The sequence below is a fragment of the Teleopsis dalmanni genome, chromosome 1, assembly GCF_002237135.1.
Source record: "Teleopsis dalmanni isolate 2A chromosome 1, ASM223713v2, whole genome shotgun sequence".
Classification (NCBI taxonomy): domain Eukaryota; kingdom Metazoa; phylum Arthropoda; class Insecta; order Diptera; family Diopsidae; genus Teleopsis; species Teleopsis dalmanni.
Window position 1 is genome coordinate 156548819 of NC_051846.1, and position 21037 is coordinate 156569855.

General features: G+C 27.8%; 1 protein-coding gene and 2 long non-coding RNA genes across 4 annotated transcripts; all 3 read right to left on the minus strand.

The window, feature by feature from the left end:
- Positions 1-5802: 5802 nt before the first annotated feature.
- Positions 5803-11361, minus strand: LOC119669542 (probable ATP-dependent RNA helicase kurz). Its single transcript, XM_038079464.1, has 7 exons — positions 11136-11361; positions 10892-11077; positions 9561-10829; positions 8349-9504; positions 6368-7049; positions 6101-6303; positions 5803-6015 (listed from the first exon to the last, which is right to left on the minus strand). The coding sequence occupies exons 1-7, from the start codon at positions 11208-11210 to the stop codon at positions 5936-5938; spliced, it is 3651 nt and encodes a 1216-aa protein (XP_037935392.1). The 5' UTR covers positions 11211-11361; the 3' UTR covers positions 5803-5935.
- Positions 11362-15325: 3964 nt separating this feature from the next.
- On the minus strand, positions 15326-16056 carry LOC119668648. Its single transcript, XR_005251525.1, has 3 exons — positions 15625-16056; positions 15502-15557; positions 15326-15450 (listed from the first exon to the last, which is right to left on the minus strand). It is a non-coding gene; the product is annotated as an uncharacterized LOC119668648 (long non-coding RNA).
- Positions 16057-18267: 2211 nt separating this feature from the next.
- On the minus strand, positions 18268-19805 carry LOC119668640. Of its 2 annotated transcripts, none has more exons than XR_005251520.1 (4): positions 19690-19805; positions 18608-18940; positions 18443-18544; positions 18268-18391 (listed from the first exon to the last, which is right to left on the minus strand). It is a non-coding gene; the product is annotated as an uncharacterized LOC119668640 (long non-coding RNA). The 2 variants fall into 2 exon arrangements; XR_005251524.1 differs by having other exon boundaries at positions 18608-18953.
- Between the last annotated feature and the right edge of the window lie 1232 nt (positions 19806-21037).

The following is a 21037-nucleotide window of genomic DNA, read 5'->3' on the forward strand; positions in this document are numbered from 1 at the left end:
GCAATTACCCTAAATAAATATAAAATGTGTATATATATTTATATATATGAAAATTAATGGCAAACAGTTTTGTTTTGTGTTAATTATTAAAAAATTTTAAAATTCCCACAAAAAAAACAATACATATTAAATTAAAAATGTTTATAAATTTAATAAAATTAATCCTATATATAAGATATATACCCAAATCCAAAGAAATTCCACAAAATATATACATAATATTATTATAACATATAATAATAGTAAATTTTGTTAGTTGACTATTAAAAATATTTATAAATATACCTTGACATTGTTTTTTTATTGCTTCTATATACATATACATATATATTAAAAACTTAAAAATAAAAAAAATTAGCTATCTTCTTATCTAAAAAGCATATCATATTGTTTAATATAACAAAAATTAATTTAAAAAAAAATTAAATTTAAAACACTATTGTGTATATATCTAAAATAACTAAAATACATCTTAAGATGTTATTAACAATATAATAAACTATTTTATGTTAGGCATCCTTAAATTTATTTAAAATTTATACATATATAATATTATTCTGTAAAAAGTTTCAAATGTTAAATGTTCGGTTTTAAACTTTCAAGTTATTACTAATAGTTATTAATTTATTCTATACTGCAATTTTTTTTTTAACATTTTGAAATATTGAATATTTATATATATATTTATATATATATATATATATATATATGTTTTTTACAAATATTTTTTTAAGATTCATTTTTTATATTGGCTTTAAATTCTTTTAAATGCTGACAGCGGGCACTTTTTTATTTTGTTCGATTTTTATTTTAAAACTTTGAACGACAGACGAGTATCTTATTTTGAGTATTTCTAGGTTCTTCTATATCTAAAATATGTATCTAAATGTATCTAAAAACATATTCAAAATAAAATTACTTTTATTCGTTAAAAGCGTCAAAAGTGACACGTCTTATGACGTAAAGAAACTATTTATAAGTTAGAAGAGTTTAAACAGTAATGAAGAAACAACAACAAATATTTTTTAAATTAATTTATTGAAATTTGACTGACCATACAACGCTGTTTCGAGTATTGCCAAGTCCTCATCACCAGTATCTTAGGAAATATTCGAGTTTTTATTTAATCAGTTTATAGTCCGTATATAATTTATTATACTGCTTTTATTTTTTGTTACTTTTATACTTTTTTTAATTTATGTATGTTTTAACAATAAAATAATTTTTATATTTAATATTTTACATATTTGCTCTTGCATATTTATATTTCTACACATCTTAGCTTTTTTATATATATAATTTTTTTATATATATTTTTTTTTATATATATTTTTTTTTTATATATATTTTTTTTATATATATATTTTTTTTTTTTTTTGATATAAAATGTTTTTCTTTGTTATTTTTTAATCTTGCAAATGCTATATATCAAACTAACGAAATTCCAAATTTGAACAGCAAAATTAATCTGACACTAAGCTTTGTATGTTAACTCAAGAGTCATCCATTTAAATTTGGCAGGGTTCGATACCTAATACACACCGTTTAAAAAGTATGTATGGCAAATTAAACCAATGTTTATTTCGAAAAGCTAATATTGCATTCTGATGTTTGATATTTGGCAATATCAGATACCAGCCAATAAATTTCACTTTTATAAAGTATTTTATTTTGCTTATGAAATTATCTAAATATTATTCCATTTTCTATTCGAAATAGATTTCTTGTCATAGAATATAAAAATTTTAATTATATCTGAGGTAGACTTATTTATTTTTTAATTACCATATAAGTATATACCTACCAAATATATTTTTTAATATATAATTATTTTGTATATTTAGTTATCAATTTAATAAATATTAATAAATAATATAAATACTATTAAAGTAAATATGTATAATATTTACTTTATAATTTATTAATTCATAATTTGATGATTATATTATTAATTTTAAGATTTAATAATTTTATAAGTTATTTATTATTTTATAAATTATTTATTATTTTATTATATATGTCGTACGTTTACGCGACCAAGACGACTCACGTCTATAATGGTCCACCAAGTTTTTAGTTATATATTTAATTATTTCAATTTTTTATTTTAACTTATTTTATATATTTGTTTTTTTTCAGAATTTATATTAATTAAATATTGCTAAATTATTCCATCGTTAATTTCATAGTTTGTTTTTTTATATATTTTATATATATATATATTTTTATATATATATATTTTAATTATATATTTTATTATATACATATTTTTTTATATATATATATTTTTTTTCATATTTTATTTGTTTTTTTTTTCGACCAAAAAATTTTTATTATATTTCCCTGAAGATGACAAAATATTGGAGTATCAGTTTGATGAAATATAATTATTTTTAATATAAATAATAAATTATAGTTTTAATTATATGACCAATTAACCCGTTAAATAATTATTATATATTTTAATATATATATATTTTTTTAAGAATACAAATTATTAATTAATTAATTATAATTTATATATATTTATTTTTATTTTTTAAATAAATGTTTTTAGTTTTATTCTATTTAGTTTTTCATTTGTTAATTCTTAAATTTATTTATTTTATATATTTATCAATTTCATAATTTTATTTTATAAATTATATATTTATTTTATGTATTAATTATTTTGCTATTTATGTGAATATTTATTTTTTATAAATTTGTGTTTTAAGAATTTTTTTAATGAAAACTTTTATAATAGTTACAAATTTCTTGTAGGTTTCGGTGACCATTTAACACTTTCTTATACTGCAAAATGTTTTGGAGAACATTTTATTATTAATGTTATATAGTGATTCATACATTTATAATAATATACTGAAGAGATTATACAGATTTATACATGTATTACATATGGTGATATATATAACACATATGGTTATTTATATAACACATATGTACAGTACAATACTGATATGACACAAAACACATATATCCAATACAGAATGTTTTCTAACGTAAATAGTTAGAAAATGAATCTTTATAATAAAGCTATATTTTCATTATTTATCTAGATACAGGCTGCCATCTGTATCTGTTTCAGTAGCTGGATGTTTGAAAAAAACTTCAAGCAAAAAAATAAAAATTAACAAAGTTTTTGAGTTATATTTTTAAATATATTACAGACAAAATATAATGTTTCTTTACTTTATTATTTTATGTTTTAATTATAAAAATTATTTATATGTTTTATAAAAATAATTAATATGTTTGTGTAATAACTAAAATATTATTTCGAATAGAAAATGGGAAAATCTTTTGAATTCATACATTCCATTTATTTTTGGGATTCAGTTATTTCCGATACAGTCAAATATCCATCTTTAGTTGTCTTTTAAAACATCTATTGGTTTAATTGTCCGTATATAATTTGTTTTGACTACACAGCAAGAATTGAACTCTGCCAAATTTAATTGGTAGACTCAGTGTGAACACACAAAACTAACATGAACTTAATTTACGTTAATAAATTGTCAATTTTTGTTATTTATTCGTTAACAATAATGATAATTGTAATTTGTGAAACTTGCAGTTCAAAAAAAATTATGTAAAGACAAGTGAATCAATAGATTACGGATATTTGGCAGTACCCTTAGAAGTACTTATTTAACAAGTAATTTAATGTATATATGACTACTATATAGAAGCCAAGACGAAAGAACTTAAAGCCGAACATTAATAATAACATTATTCTAGCTTTGTCAATATTTAGCATATATATATATAAATATATATATATATATATTTGTATATGCATATGTGTTAAATTAAAAATTATTTGCAAGTGTTTATTTTAAAAACAAATTTATTAATTAATATATGATTAAAATATTTTTTTAAATTAATGCTTAAATGCAATGTTTTTCTCCAAATACAGAATCTATCAAATCTTAAAAAAAATCCTTAATACTTGCCTAATTAAAGTATATATTATCCTCGAACACATTTAATTGTTGCTATTTTAGAAAACAAATGCTTAATATTAAACAAATTAAAATACATTAATTGTAAATTTATACATGCATATGTAAAGTGAAATGAAACAAAACAGATTTGACTATAAATGTAGAAAAAGTTATATAACTCTTTATGTAAATATGGTTTTTTAATAAGATATATAAAAATTGCATAGATAAACATACTACTGAATTATCCAATTTCCTTAAAACGAGAAATTAGAAGAAAAAAAATATAAATATTACAAAATAGTTATTTTATTAAAAAGTTGAATAAAGCAAATTTTAAAAATGAAAATTAGAATTTTTTAATAATAATTTAGAAATATTTTTTACAAGAACTTTACCAAATACAATCCGTTCATGTATTTTTTTCCTACTTTTCTCAGTTATTCGCTGAAATATATATATTTTATTTATCCACCTCTTTAAATTAAAGAAGAGTCTGTCAAAATTGTAGTCAAGTGGATGTTTAATATTTAATCTAATTTCTATTTGTTTCTTTCAACAGGCGAATGCAGGTTTTTTTCTTTAGAATAGTTTTTGAATAGATTTTAATTATATCAGAAAGACTTAAAGGAATCTTTAACAGATTACAATCTTGCAGTATTTTTTAGTCTCCTATGAAATACCTCTTCAGTTTTTCATGTTTTGATATACATAATTAATTATGTATTCATAATTCTAAATACACAATCTCATCTCCAGTTCAAACATAAGTAGTATGATCATTTATCAAATATTTAGTCTTTGATCATAGGTCATAATGATAATCCTACAGATTCATTCAGCTCTTTTATCTGATTGTGTTACTTTACAAAACAATATGGGTCTATAACCAATTGGACCTTTAATAAAACTAAACTTAAAATTTGATGATATTAACTATTAACAAATAACACTCGATAACGACTGTAGAGCTTTAGTCATTGGCTTGGCCATTTTAATAAATTTTTTTTCGAAAATTTTGCTACATTTCTGGCTGACTAGCAGATTGCTATGATATGCTGCAGCAGCTGACAAACGAACATAGACTAGTGCTTTACTGGCACATAGAAATCGATCGGTATAAGTCTGTGGACTATTTTGAAGGAGGCGAATCAACCTTTGATTCTATAAACGGTAGTCTTATTGTAGAATAAGTTGGTTTAGTTGTGCACTATTATAAAAGTGGGTTATAACTGAAGGAAACGAAACTATCTGACTGATGATCATGATCTGACAAGATGACTCTACCTAAGGAAACAGAATGCAAGCAGATTAAATCTTTAGTCATATTGTGCTTATCTGGCTTTTATCTATGCCAGCGAGAAAATAATAACCCGGAAGCTGCTATTCCCAAAGCATTAGTACCTCTTATTTGTTATTTGTACTAGGTGCAATATTAAACCGATTTTTGTCTTTATTTTAAGAATCGTTAATAAAAAAACAAAAAAAAAATTCCCAAAGCAGTGTTCTTCGTTTTGTATGTATCGGTTTGCAGCACAAAATATCTGCCAAGGTGGTAGTACTCTGGTGCTCCAACGTAGCTAGTACCCTGTTATTTAATATTTTATTCCAGTGGTTCCCAAGCGGTTGTCCGCGAGATAGTTAAAATTGGTGCGTGAATTAAATTTAATAGGTATGGATACATAGCTTGTAGTTTGTTTACTGAGACCTCAGTTATTAAAAAATAAGAAATAAAATATTGGAAAAAAAATTTCCAAGTAATTATATACCTATTTCATAGCCTATATAATGTACAAAAGATGACTGAAACATATTAAAATAATCATACAGTTTATTATTTTTAAAGTCCCTACTAAAAACAAAACGTCATAGCGGTGTCTAATCAAAAAAAGATTAGGAACCACTGTTCCTAAGCTATTCTTTACTTAATTATACAAAAATCTTAATAATCTAAAATCAATATATACATTTATTTATAATAAAAGTTATTTTGTTGGCGGCCAAATAACTGATAATTCTGCAAAGGTGACATCATATAGCAAACTGTGATATTCCTCTAGCAAATCTGAAAGTTTAAAAATAAATATTTTTTGAAAAATTTGCCATAACACAAAATGGAAAATTTGAAAAAATAAATAAAAAATATTTACAAGTTTTGTTTTCGCTCCAAACATTGAATAGTTTTTGTTGTGTATTAATTTCTTTCCCTATCAGTGCACGTTTAAAACGTAAAATGTTTTCGTTTAGATTCGACCAACTTTTCACAAGGGAAGATGGAGTAGATTTCAATTTAGATTTGAAATCTGCGAGTTTCTCACATACTTTACCATCCAACAAAAACATACCAAAGTAACTGCAATTAAAAAAATAATAAACTGTTATTTTATATGAATAATAAACTATAATCTTATTTTTACCTGCAAGATTTTTCACTTAAAGGCATTTCTATTTCTGTTAAAGGCAACTCCCAACCCGCTTTACCGAATGAAGCATCAGCATAACAATAAACTTTACCGTCTTTCTCATTATATTTTGGTAAAGGATCTTCTTTTATATTGCGTATATTACACAATAAAGGCACATATAATAAAAGCCATTCAGGTTCAATAACTGTTATGCCACGTATATACATTTTGGTCACATCACCATTACGCGTCTCGTATGCTTCCTGATACACCACCCATTCGGGTAGTTTTTGTTTTAACACAGATGAGGAGTGTATAAAAACGGGCTCTACCATATCCATGCAATTATATGCATATTTTAAACGTCTTTTTTCTTCTTTATCACTTATGTCTGATAGTGTTATTTTACGAGCCACTCGGTCACCCATACCCGCCAGTAAGATTTGTCGCATAAAACGTGCTTGTGCATCGGTTGGTGGTGCCATACTTGGATCAACGCTTAGATTAACATCCGTCATACTGAGGTTTATTTCATTTGTTAGTTGTACACGCAATTTTCGTACTTCTGTAATAGCTTTGTGACGCAGGCCATTTTCCAAGCAAAACTGTGTTAATTTTCCCTGTGAACCAGCATATTCAGCAGCACCGACTGCGCGGAGCAATACCATTGGATCGCCGAGTAATTGAAAATTTCCTAAAATAAAATACATATAAGTACGATTGACTTTTTTGCGCCTATAAAAGATACTTTATATATGCTTTCAATTAAAACCTGATAATTCACAAAATGCATACCCAAATCTCAGTGTATACAAATGGCAGTAAAATCGTTTTGAGTCAAGAAACAAACAAAAATTGATATTTCAGTTTTATTGAAAAGATAGAATCGAACCCATAGCTCTGTTGTACTCAGAAAGTACAACTCAGTACACATTTTACCACTAAATTAATTTAAAATGTCAGTGTTTTTTTTTAATGGATTTATAAGATTAGTCTTTGAAAAAGACTGGTTGACTAAGCTTCAAACCGAACTAAATTCCAAACGTTTCCCGGTGTTCCCACTTATCAATATACACGAGACCCAGCAAGTAAATTCATTTTAAGGACAAAAACAAGATGAATTAGATTCCACAGTCCAAACAAACGTTGTTGTTGTTGTCCCACAAGGATCTATCGAGTAGATAGCATACAAGATTCCTAAAGAACGGACGGGTCTACGTCCCGGAGCCACTCGTCGCCAGCCGTTGACCAAGTACCGCTCGACACCTCCCTAAATGATTTCACACGTAGGTTCCAGCGGATTACAACAACAACGGAACTACAAAAACGCCAACATATGTTAGGATGTGGATACGTGATGATTGTGTGAGATCGGAGTAGATTGTTTAAGAGTAAGAATGGATTGGAGATGGGTGGTATTTAAACCATTAGCGGGTCCAAATATCGATTGAACTCAAGTCAGTGTGTACATTGGGACATGAATGCAAATAAACGACTTCATGGGAGTAGAACTGTAGTTAGGGTACACATTGATAATTGACACATTTATGCGTGAGAAGCAAGTAGAAAGTTTTTTTTTTCCCAAGAAATATTAGGCAGGTACCTATTGAAATCTTGTTGCTGTGCAACTGTGTTCTCGAAAAGAATATTGCAGCTGTGTAGATGGCTCGAGCGTCGAGTATTTCGATGTCTGAATATGTTAGATTTTAAGCATTTGGCTCAGCGAGCCACTAGCAAATATTCGAACACTTTATTGTATTCAACCATTTGCTATTATGCATACCTGCATACATATTTGTATAACACAAACCAAAAACAAAAAAAAAATGAAACAGAAATTATATTTACTGTTCGAATAGCTGCCACCTCTTAGAGCAGCTCGAACGTTTTTGAACACTTGAGATAGTCGATATAAATGACTGAATTCGTATATTCAAAAACTGATCGAGAATGGTAGCAATCGAACAGTCTAAAGTGATAGAATGTAACTTACCAGTTCCTGCCCAGGTTTGCCTCTTCTTTTGCCACTTATTTGTCATCAGATTGTCATCATCGACCTTCTCACGATCATAATTAATCTCCGTAAGCACTTCTTGAACAGACAATGCAGCCACTAAGCAAACAGTGTAGGGCAATAAATTTTGCTGATGCGATAACGCCAACATTTTACCAAATCGTGGTGCAACCGGAAAACGTGATATGACATGTCCAAGCTTAGTAACTGCAGGCGGCAAGTTTTTGTTAATATCAGCATTGGGAACTTTTTCTAAAGCACCCAAAACAATCAACCTCTGTTCAGCAGCCTCTAATTGCTCCTTGTCAGGTGGTGAAGGAAATGGAAAATTAATAACACGATCAATGCCCATACAACGCATTTGTAGCATAAGATCATCAACAGGTTTCTTTTGTATATCAGGCATACTGAAATCTTCAAATTCATCATTATAAACAGCACTAGAATAGAGACGATAACAATGACCAGCACTAACACGACCTGCGCGACCGGCACGTTGATCAGCTGATGCTTTTGACGTATAAGTGACAACAAAAGCACTTACACCGGTGATCTTATCATAAAGACGTGTCTTTTGTCGACCACTATCTACGACATATTTAATATTTGGTATCGTGAGCGAAGTTTCAGCAACATTCGTACTAACTATACATAGACGACAACCTTCAGGAGCAGGTTGAAAAATGCGACTTTGTTTTTCTGTAGATAATAAAGAATATAGTGGTAGCACCCAAAGTGGTTGTTTTGTCGCGGCTATATTTTCTTGTGTATCAAGTTCATTTTCTTCCTCATTCTCATCATCTGTATCAGCTTCATCATCCGACGCATTTGTAATATCATGCATATCAGCTTCAGTATCATCACCAGGCAATTTATAATCATCCAAGTTAATTTTAGGTAAAGCTATTTGTGAAAGAAATTTCTTCTTCGATTTTTTTACATTACGTATGGCGCGTTGCATATCAAATTCGATATCATCATCATTATCGTTGTTAGATGTTTCTTTGTCTTTCTCTTCTATTGTTTCTGAGTTGCCTTTTGTATTTTCAGTTACTGAATTTTGATCCTGAATTTTTCCAAGATTCTGTTTGTCATCATTCTTAACGTACGGAAAAGCGTGTCGCAGTTTTCGTACCTGAATTGAATTTTAATTTAAAAAAAAAACTTTAAAATTTTACAGTAAATACTCACCAATTGATTAACTTCTTGTTGACCAGTTAAAAAAATCAATATGCCACCTTCGGGCAGTTTGGAATGTATTTTGCAAGTTTTCCGAAAAGCCTCATCAACATAGTTGGGTGGTGTGATTTTTTGAAAATGCACGGTTACAGGAAACTGGCGTGCCTCCACTTTAAGCAGTGGTGGAGGATTGCTAAACAAACGCGTATTATTTGTAAAATCCTCAACACGCAATGTAGCAGACATTATAATCAATTTCAAAGGATTTTTACGTTTGTGACGAAGTGGCACTATACGAGATAATAAACCAACTAAGATATCAGTGTAGGAACTACGTTCGTGCGCCTCGTCAAGTATTATAACGGAATACTTGAGTAGAAGAAAATCACTTTCAATTTCTTTTAGAAGTACACCATCAGTCATGAATTTAATACGCGTATTTGGATTACAATTTCCTTCAAAACGAATAAGATATGATACTTCACGTTCAGTTAAGTTCATTTCATGTGCCACACGTTTTGACATAGCTATAGCAGCCACACGACGTGGTTCAGTGATACCAATCATTTTACCATTCTCAGCATACCCAGATTCATAGAGGAATTGTGGTATTTGTGTAGTTTTACCAGATCCTGTTTCACCAGCGACTATAACAATAGAATTATCATTAATGGTTTCCATTACTATTTGTTCCTCTGCAAGTATTGGCAGTTTAAGTCTTGCTGCTTGTATATCAGGATCGCGGTGCACAGGCACAAATATGGTAGGTCTTGTCACAACATCACTAGGTTTTTCTACAGTGTCACTCGCTTTTTGCGTACTTGTGGAGGGCAAATTTTTAGCGCTTGTATCAAGCCCAAGTTTTTTGTTCATTTTATCACATAACTCGATATTAGTCAACTTTTCATCACTTGTCGGCTCTGTTGACACGACAGAAACTGTTTTTTCCAACTCCTGATTGATATCAACATCACTTTCGGATTCACTACTTTCACTTTCTTCGTTCAAACTCAGAATATTAGGATTATTGCGTTTAGCTTCTATTTCAGCTTCTTCCTCTACCATTAATTTACGTTTTGCTGCACCTTTAATGGAGTTTATTTTACCACCAGGCACAGAATTTTGTTCTGCTAATTGTTTTTCACGCTTTTTTTGCAGTAAAGCATCAAGCGTTTGTAGCTTCTTGTTTCCAAGAGTTTGCACTTGACTTAGTGATGCATATTGCTCTAATTCCACTGCTGGAACTTGTACTTTGGACAACTCTTGCAGCAGTTCAGCACGCTGTAAATATTTATGAAGTTAATTAAATTATTTTTATAAATTTGTAATTCTATTTTACTCACACTTTCTTTTTTCTTTTTTTTATCAACAATCGTTTGCAAATGTTTTCTTTGCTTTTTGGACAAAATTTTTACATGTTGAATCTTCTCAGCTTTAATTTTGGTTTGCCGTTTTTGTGATGGCAAAACCAAAGCATTAGCTTCATCATATCCTGCACCACTTATTCCATCATTTAATTCAATACGTATCTATTTTGGAAAATAAAATTCTTGTAATTCTAATCTTTACATTACATTAGTTACTTACATTTTTTATTGCTGTGTTATCGACAATTATATTTGGATTCTGTCGCGCTTTCGCATTATGCACTTTTTTTCCCATATTTATGAATGTATTTCTCTAACTTATACGATATAATTAATTATTTATATATTTCAACAAGTAAGTTCTCAACGAATTTGTACAAGCCTTTTATCACACGTGCTTATTGCAACTGACATCAATTTTGACACAGAATATGAAGAACACAACAAAAACTGATAAAAACATGAGAAAAACAAAAATGTATGCAAAAAGAGAGAGAGAGAGAGAGAGAGACAGAGCGAGCGACAATTACGAGCTCTGTTGTATTAAATTAGTGTAACAAAAGGAAAACACAAAAAAACGGTAGTGCAGTTAAATTATCGATAAAGTAGTTATCAATGGCAGTTCGTTATTGAAAACTACGCAAAAACGTAATCGTACAAATTAATTTAGTTAGTTGATAAGTTTAATTTAAAAATTTGTGCTTATAAATATTGGACAATGTGAAAATGCTTACATATAGATAATCAATAACTGATATTATACAGGAAAAGTAAGTAATTTATATTAAAATATATAATTTATTTCGTTTTTATTTGCTTCGCTGCTTCGTAGGTCGGCGATCGTACAATTCAAAAATTTATATTCATGTGTTCGGAGTTTTTTCTATTTTAAGTAATATATTATATTTCTAACAGAATTGAAATATAATTTGCTTTTCCTTACAACTACCGATAGAGTCCATTGGTCGTGTAGTTCTTAACCGTATATTTCATAACTGTAACAGTCGTGGTGGTTGATGAATTGGTTCTTTGTGGCGTAATAAGCCGTTAATTTTCATTTAATACTAGCGATTAATTTCCAATTATGTTTAATTTTTTGCATTTCAGTAGTATTAAAGACTCTGTCTACCCATAATATATAAGAAATTCTACCATATATTTACATTGCATGTAATTCGAATTTATTTATGCTGATTGTTTTATTGTTAAAGTTTCCATAGCGTTAACTAGAACGGCCTGACATTACATTCAACAAATCGAATAAAAAAAATAAATATATAAAAATGTTCCTGCATTCTTTAAATGATTTTTAAGATATAATCTTATACTTATGTTAAAACTAAGGGATTAAATAATGGATCTACATCTCGGAATTTGCATCGATTTATTATTAAATTAGTTATTTTGCAAATAAATTCATTGTCGATATTGATTATAAAATTGCATATATTTCAATCTCTCATATTGTTAATTTTTAAAAATAAATAAAAATATCAAATATTTTATTAACAGAAATTAAGAATTTATAGCGAAAATCCAATCATAATATATTTTTTTAAGAACAAAAAGGACGTTTTAACGTCCTTGAAAAATAGAGTGATAGATGCCAGTCTCAACTCATGGAATTTGGACTCACTAATAAGTGGATCCGTTTTAATATCACAGGAAAGTTTTAAAGTACGTTAGCTGTTTAAAGAAATTTTAGATAGAGATATACAATAATGACTGTGTTGACACCTGCTAGTGAGCAACACTGCTTGGCAGGGATAAAACCGATGAGCAACATTTTCTTCTTACTCTGGTCAATTGACTTATTTATTTGGCTACCTGTCATCAAGTTATGGCTTGACGCAGCTGTTGCTCTCTTTCTGGGCAATAATCTAGATAATAAACATTTAATGTAACCGCTATCCAGACGTTATGTCTATCTATAAGAGAGTTTCTTTAAAAAATCCTGACAAACGAAAAATATATACAGTCAAATTTCCATAACTCGAACTTCTATAACTCGAATTTTCTATAACTCGAACTAAAAAGAGTGCAATAGGGTTTTAGGGAGCAAATTACATATAATTCTGCTTTCATAACTATCACTCGCATTTCTCTATAACTCAAATAAAAATATTGTTACCTGCTAATAGGAATATGGGAAAGTGCGTTCTATAAGTCGAATTTTTATTTTAAGTATGAATCCATTTTAGGGGAAGTCCCTTTTTCAAACCAATTGCAAACCTAAGTTTGAGTTAAGGACCCTTGCACAAAACCAGAAATTATTTGTGTCCAAATTGATATTTGCTATACAACAATTCAGTAAATGATGAACATTATGTCTTGTGGATTTGTTATTAAGGATAATGTCAGAAATAAGCAGGTTTATTCGTTACAAGTTGTTGAATTCAATTTTTATAGTATGCGAGTAGCCTACTTAGCTCATCTTAAATATTCTACGTTTGTCTTTATTTATCATTTCATGCTAAATTCCTTTGAGAAAAACCAGCTATAACTCTGTACTAAGCTTAGAGCTGTTAAGCCGCATACAGAACTTTTTTTTTGCTGTAGGTTGAAAACTAGACCATCTCTTAGTAATATGGTGGAGGTGGATATCTGGAAGATTACAATCGCAGCACACAAAAGTTCAATGACTGAAAGCCAATTCCAGTAATGAAGGACAAAAAGGAGAGTAAATGGACTTAATATTTAGCATGCTAAATTTATCGAAGTCAGAATAGTACAGGCGAATATGTTTATCGAAGCCAGAAAAGCACAGGCGAATATGTTTAAAATGAAATCTACAACAATTGAAAGGAGTGGGATTGGTGTAAGCTTGCGGAACAAATAAGCCAGAAATAAACTCTAAACTATTGATCGTGACGCCCTTGGTTGTAGAAAGGAATGTGTGTCCGATAAGATAGGAGGATGTACATTTGACTATTGTTACTGACTCTTATAATATTTTGGAATGACGCTCTGAAGTTATCGTCATTGAATATTTCGCAGCGTTCATAAGCACTTTCCTATATAGTGATCTAAAAAATATTTTAATATATTTACATGATGTTATTTTTCAAAATATATAGTGTGAATATCTAAATTTTACAAAATTATGTAAAACTACAGTAGAATATGTTTATAAAAAAAAATTATTCAAATGAAAATGTTTCTATAACTGAAAGCAATTTAAAAAAAAACTGCTACTATTCATCTTTAATCAAATCGAATTTCAACGAACATATCGTTTACAACCAGCATTTTTGTATTGTATTAATCTTTCGAAATTTTTCGATTTTAACCAATTTATTTTACATAATGATATCACATTTATCACACATAGGTTTCTTTTTTGTATTGGTACCAAACTTCAGGGTTTTGTGCCTTACAGTATCGTCTTTGCGTTATCCTATTGAAGAAACCTCTTCACTATAAAACTATTTTATATTTTAATAAATATTATACATTAAAATAATAAAATAAATTTATTTAAATAAATTTTAAATTAGTGTAAAGATTGTTAACAAAAGATACGCTAATCTAGAAAGTACAAAATGTATCTTGGCGATATGTCTCACACATATGGGGATCAATCATTAGCACTAAAACAGCCGTATATACTACATGTAACATGGAACCAATTTTCACTATCATAGAAATAGAAAAATGAGTTTGGGCCAGTTAATCATAAAATTTTGCTGATATATGAAAACACTACCTAACACTCGCTTGTGTTGGATGAGTTTAATAGAGATCTTGAACTCAGTTTGGAATTAATAATCCTAGTAATGATATTGTTTTTTCATTATTATACCTCATCTGTCCTTATCTCATGGGCATTTAACATATAAACTTTGTCCATTCCAAAGTAAGCTTATTGTAATAACTTATTACATATCTATTTCGTCATATTAAACCGTGTTTTAGGAATTCGTAAATGATATTTTCCACTATGAAATGGTTTAAAAATGGTCTTTAATTTTTATAGTACACTTTTGCAGTGATAAAGTATTCGGCCTTTTCAGCATACAAATAACACGAACGTATGATCTATTCATAGTGTAATTTTCTTAAGACAAGGGAGTATCCTGGAATTAGGGAATAATCCTGGGAATAGGGAATAATATCCTCTTTTATATTTGATAATACACTCTACAGATAATATACTAAAAAATATTTTTTATACAAATAACACTAACGTGTGATCTAATCATAGTGTACTTTTCTTAAGACAAAGGTGTATCTAGGAATTTGGGAATATATCCTCCTTTATATTCGATAATACACGCCACAGATAATATGGTAAAAAATATTATCTAGTATAACATCTGACACAATTCTAGCTACACCATTGTGTTAAAGTGACAATGCCATCATTATAATACGTCTATTAACCTAATTTTTTTTTAAATAATTAAAAGCTTCAGTTAAATATTTTTATTTATTCCATTACATTTTAACAGGTTATAATGCAACAAGAATAATTAAATAAATGAGTACATGTTTTCAACGTTCCCGACATTTTTATAGTTTTCATATTGCAGCCCCTAAAACGTTACCTATACAATTTCAGATATTTAAATAATGTTTCATCTTACCTCTAATCATTTTATCAAAGTGGTCGAAGAGAATACATCACAAAAAAAAACAGGAGCTATGATGAAGACATTAATCTAACAATTTCATATCTTGGTATATTAATAATTTACTTAATAATTTACCTTTAAAATATGAAAGTGCTTCTAATGTTGATCAGATGAACCTGGTTCAGTTCCACCGTCTTTATCTTTAGAATATGACAAACCCTTAGTTGCTGAATGCATGACGTGAGGAATTACTGGATGATCATTTGGATGAGCCTTACAAAGTTTATCTATTTGAAGTAATTTTCCCAAATAGAATTTCCTCTCATTATCAGCGATTTTGCAACACATTTTAAGATCATCCAAAGTTTTAGCGTGGGCGAGCACCTGTTTATCTGCCTCTGCCTTGGCTTTGCGCTGAGCAGCGTTCATTTTATTTTTGTCAGCCATTTTGCGGAATTAGTTTAATTGCTTAAATTAAAAACTGTAATGAAGTTTTCAATTTTTAACTGAAAAATTTATTTCAATTTATTTCAGTTTATTTAGAGAAACTAACTTCTCTGGTAAAATGTTTTGATTATAAAAATAATAAATTTGAAAGATAACTTGAATTGAAGTTTGTTTGAAATTTTTCCTAGCATTGCCAGACCAATAAAAATGATTTGCTATTTATTATTTGAAGTATATTTTTGTAAACTTTTAAAATAAAATTTATTTATGTAGTTTTTTTATATATTTTATTTATATTTTATTTATATTTTATTTATATAATACTTTTCTATATAAAGTTGCTACCTTTTCGAAATTTTTTGACTTTTATATTAGAGCAAAAGGATTATATAAATTAAAAAAAAAAAATTTTAAAAAGTTTGTATATTAGAAAGCTGAAGCTGGTCAGAATGTGAAAGAAAAAATTTTAATTTTAATGCTGTTATAACATATTTATTAGCTCAGATCATTATCACTAGATCAGTTTCGTAAAAACACTGTATTTTTTAAAGTTTAACGTCCAAAGGTTTTAGTTCCTAGGACGTGTGCGAGTTAGGCTTAGTTGATGCTAAACCAAATGGGAGATTTTTTGGGATTTTTAGCACTGCACACATTTTGCCATTTATCAACACGTATCGACACATCAATACATTATCGACACAACTTAGAATTTCCCTCATTTAGAACGCAACTTAGCCTAACTCGCACACGACCTTAGTTTTATACTATCTTGTATTATATGTGTTATGCAGAAGAAGATCTTCGATCTTGTGGATACACACCTTAATTCAGAAACACACTCTCTCAAATCAAATACAATATATATTCCGTCAAGAAGATATGCTGGGCTTTAAACTATACTTCAGACACTATTGAGTGAAAGTACTTTAGATATTAACTCACGTTTCAAAAAGCAAAGAAGAAGTCTAATAATGATTGCAAAGGACTATCTTCTTTTTCTGATCTCGGACTTTATGCAAACTTATGTCACACATTATGTACTGCGTATTGTTCTTATCTATCGTTTAAAGATAAGAACTAAGAAATATATACATAAACAGCATCTCTGTTTATATATATAAAGGCAATTAATTTATATTAAAATACATATATAAATTATCTCCTTATTTGTTTACACTACTTCGTAAATCAGCGATCGTACAATTTAAAAATTTGTATTTATTGGTTCGGCGTTTTTTTTTCATTTAACACAATGTAGTATATATCGTAAAAACTTTGGAATACATTTACAATTTTCTTGTAACTGCGGATAGATTCCATTGATCGCTTAGTCCGTAACCGTATATTCCATAAGCATAACAGTTATAGTAATTGATATTTTGGCTTTTTATGGCGTAATAAGTCCTTAATCTTTATTTAATACCAGCGATTAATTTCCAATCATGTTTAATTCTTTGCAGTTCAATAGTATTACAGATTCCATCTGTCCATAATATATATAAGGTTTTACGATATATTCACATTTCAAATAATCACCAATATATTTGTTTTTTAATCATCAAAGTTTTCATAATTTTGTAAACTCTATTAAACTAGAGCGGCCACACATTACTTTCAACAAAATAATAAAATACTATTCTAGATATTATAATATACTTATTTTAAAACTAATGGATTAACATCTTACAGTTTGCATTGATTTTTTCTGAAATTATTTATTTTAATAATAATTATTTAGTATTAAAATTTATTTTAATAATTAATTGCATATATTTCAATTTCTCGCGTTGGTAATTTAAAAAATAAAGAAAATGTCAAATGTTTTATTAATAAAAACTAAAACTTTGTATCGAAAATTGAATCATCTTATTTTTCAAAATATATAGTGTGAATATCGATGTCGTTATTTTAAATTGTGACGTTAGACGTTTTACCGTCTTGAAAAATAGTGTGATGTTATGCCAGTCTTAGTCACATGGAAGTTGAATTCACTAATAATTGGGTCTGGTGTAATATCACAGAGAAGATTTAAAGTTTAGCTGATTAACTAACTAGCTGATTATTGGAATTTCGAATAAAGGTTGTATATATGTATATATAAATTATATATATATATATATTGTATGTATATAATAATGTACAATATATAAACAGCAAAAAAATATTTTTGGTATATCCCCTCCATTGGTATATTCTAGTTACACCATTGTGTTGAGGTGACATAGTATCATCATTTATCATTATAATACGTCTATTAACCTAGTTTAATATATTTTTAATATATTCATAAATATATTTTTGTTTCAATTTAAAAATATTTAAACGCTTCAGTTAAGTTAAATGATTTCATTTATTCGATCACATCTTAACAGGTTAAAATGCAACAAGAATAATTAAATAAATGAGTAAATGTGTTGAACGTTCCAGACCCTTTTTAGTCTTCATATTGCAGCCCCTAAAACGATACCTATATAGTTTCTGATTTTTATATAATATTTTATCTTACCTCCAATCATTTTCTCCGAAGTGTTCCGTAGTTTTCGTTTTTGTCCACAAAGTAAAGTTTGTTTTTTGAATTAGAGAATACATCACAAAGAGAAAACAGGAACTATGATAAAGACATTAATCTAAAAATTTCATATCTTGGTATATCAGAAACTTAATTATTTACCTTTAAAATATGAAAGTGCTTCTAATGTTGATCAGATGAACCTGGTTCAGTTCCACCGTCTTTATCTTTAGAATATGACAAACCCTTAGTTGCTAAACGCATGACACGAGGAATTACTGGATGATCATTTGGATGAGCCTTACAAAGTTTATCTATTTGAAGTAATTTTCCCAAATAGAATTTCCTCTCATTATCAGCGATTTTGCAACACATTTTAAGATCATCCAAAGTTTTAACGTGGGCGTGCACCTGTTTATCTGCTTCTGCCTTGGCTTTGCGCTGAGCAGCATTCATTTTATTTTTGTCAGCCATTTTGCGGATTTAGTTTAATTGCTTAAATTAAAAACTGTAATGAAGTTTTCAATTTTTAAACTGAAAAATTTATTTTAAAAAAAAAAATTAACTGCTTTTTTTCGTTTATTTATAGAAACTAACTTCTCTGGTAATATATTTTGACTATAAAAATGATAAATTTGAAAGGTAACTTGAATTGAAGTTTGTTAGAAATTTTTTCTAGCATTGCCAGACCATAAAAATTATTTTCTATTAATTATTTGAAGTCTATTTTTGTAAGAACTATTTCTATTGTTTTTGTATTTTTTTTTATTTACATAATCCTTTTCTGTATAAAAAGAAGTTTTAGGAATTGTATATTATAATGAGATGATTATAGAAAACAAAAACAAAAATTATCCCTAGAGATAATAAATTGGAATTTTTCAAAAAAAAGTTGGCTTACGCTTATAAATAATTAGGAAACACTTGATTGTTTAGTGATATAGTGTTACTGTTTTAAAACTTATTTAAGAGTTTTCATTATAACCAGGGCAACATTTTTCAAAACCTAAAATAATTGAAAAACTTTGGAAGTAGATGTTTTTATAAATTCACTATGTAATCCTAATATAGCCCCGTGTAATTACCATTTGTATCAATGTCTGCAACCCCATTTTGTTGTTTTAATTTGGGGTTAATTCAATTGTTTTGAAAATCGTAAAAATATTTATTATTTTTATTAAAAAATAACGAATATTCTATGTCCACTTCGTATAAAAAAATTATTTGAAAGCAAAAATATTTACCAGAAATATTGTAGTTTACTTCTCCTTATTATTAATCAGCTGATTTCAGAAGATCCTTCCAAAATCCAGGACAACTACTCGATTTTGAATTAGAAGAAAATAACACACTTCGTTTAAAAAAATAATTTTTTATTTAAAATTATACTTTGCTCACCTTAAAATTTATGTATTAAATAACTAAACCTACTTAGATCATAATTAAAACAAAATTTTAAACAAATGGTTATATATTAAAAAGCTAAACCTAATCAGACCGCGAAAGCAGAATTATATTTTTATAAATTTTAATAAATTCAAGATAATAACTTAAAGCAGAGTAATAATATAAAATTCATGAGTTCAGATCTTTTTCATTAAATCTATTCTCGTAAAAGCACTTTAGTTTTTAAAGGTCGTTAGTTCTTAGTTTTATACTATCTTTTATTACATCTGTTATATAGAGGAAGATCTTCGATCCTAATTCAAAAGTACGCTCTCAAATCAAATGCAATATATATTCCGTCAGGAAGATATGCTGGGCTTCAAACTATGCTTCTGTTAATTTGAATATCTCATTATCAGAATTCAATACAGTTCTTATTACAGTGGATCGTTTAAGTGGTCACAGACATTATTTAGTAAAAATATTTTAGATAATAACTCACGTTTCAAAAAGCAAAGAAAAAGAAGTCAAATAAAGATTTCAATGGACTGTCTTCTTTTTCTGATCTCGAACTTTGTGCGAATTTATGTCACACATTATGTACTGTCTATACTATTTTATTACCAATTTTTCAAATAAATTTCTGATCCTTTAAAATTCAAGTATATTTTAATGTAATGTAATATTTTAATATTTTAATGTAATGTGTTGTTTAAAAATAAGAGCTAAGTAACGTAAACGTAAGCAATTTGAAAAATGTTTAGATAAAATTTTAAACAGTATCAAGAATGTTGTTCTAACGTTAAAACCTCAACTTTTGAAGTTGAGCCCGTTATTGCCAGAGACTCAGATATTTAGAAGAAATATCAGATTTGAGCTTTATATCAATCTACTGTTGAAAAATCAAAAAAGAGAAGACATTGTTTCAATTTTGTTGCAAATATATTATTACGAAATTGAAAGTGATTTAAATTTATCATTAAATCATATACAAATTTAATATAACATAATAAATCAATAAAATTATCGTTAAATGTTTAAAATGTATAACCTACGACTTGATACATAGAAGTAAATTGGAAGTATCTATGTTAATATTCATCCTAACGGGATACTAGACTTTAGGACTGCATGGAGGTAAGCTCAGGCTGACCTGTGAAATCTTATGTAGTACAGAAGCAGTGCATGTGCACCAGTGCTAGAAGA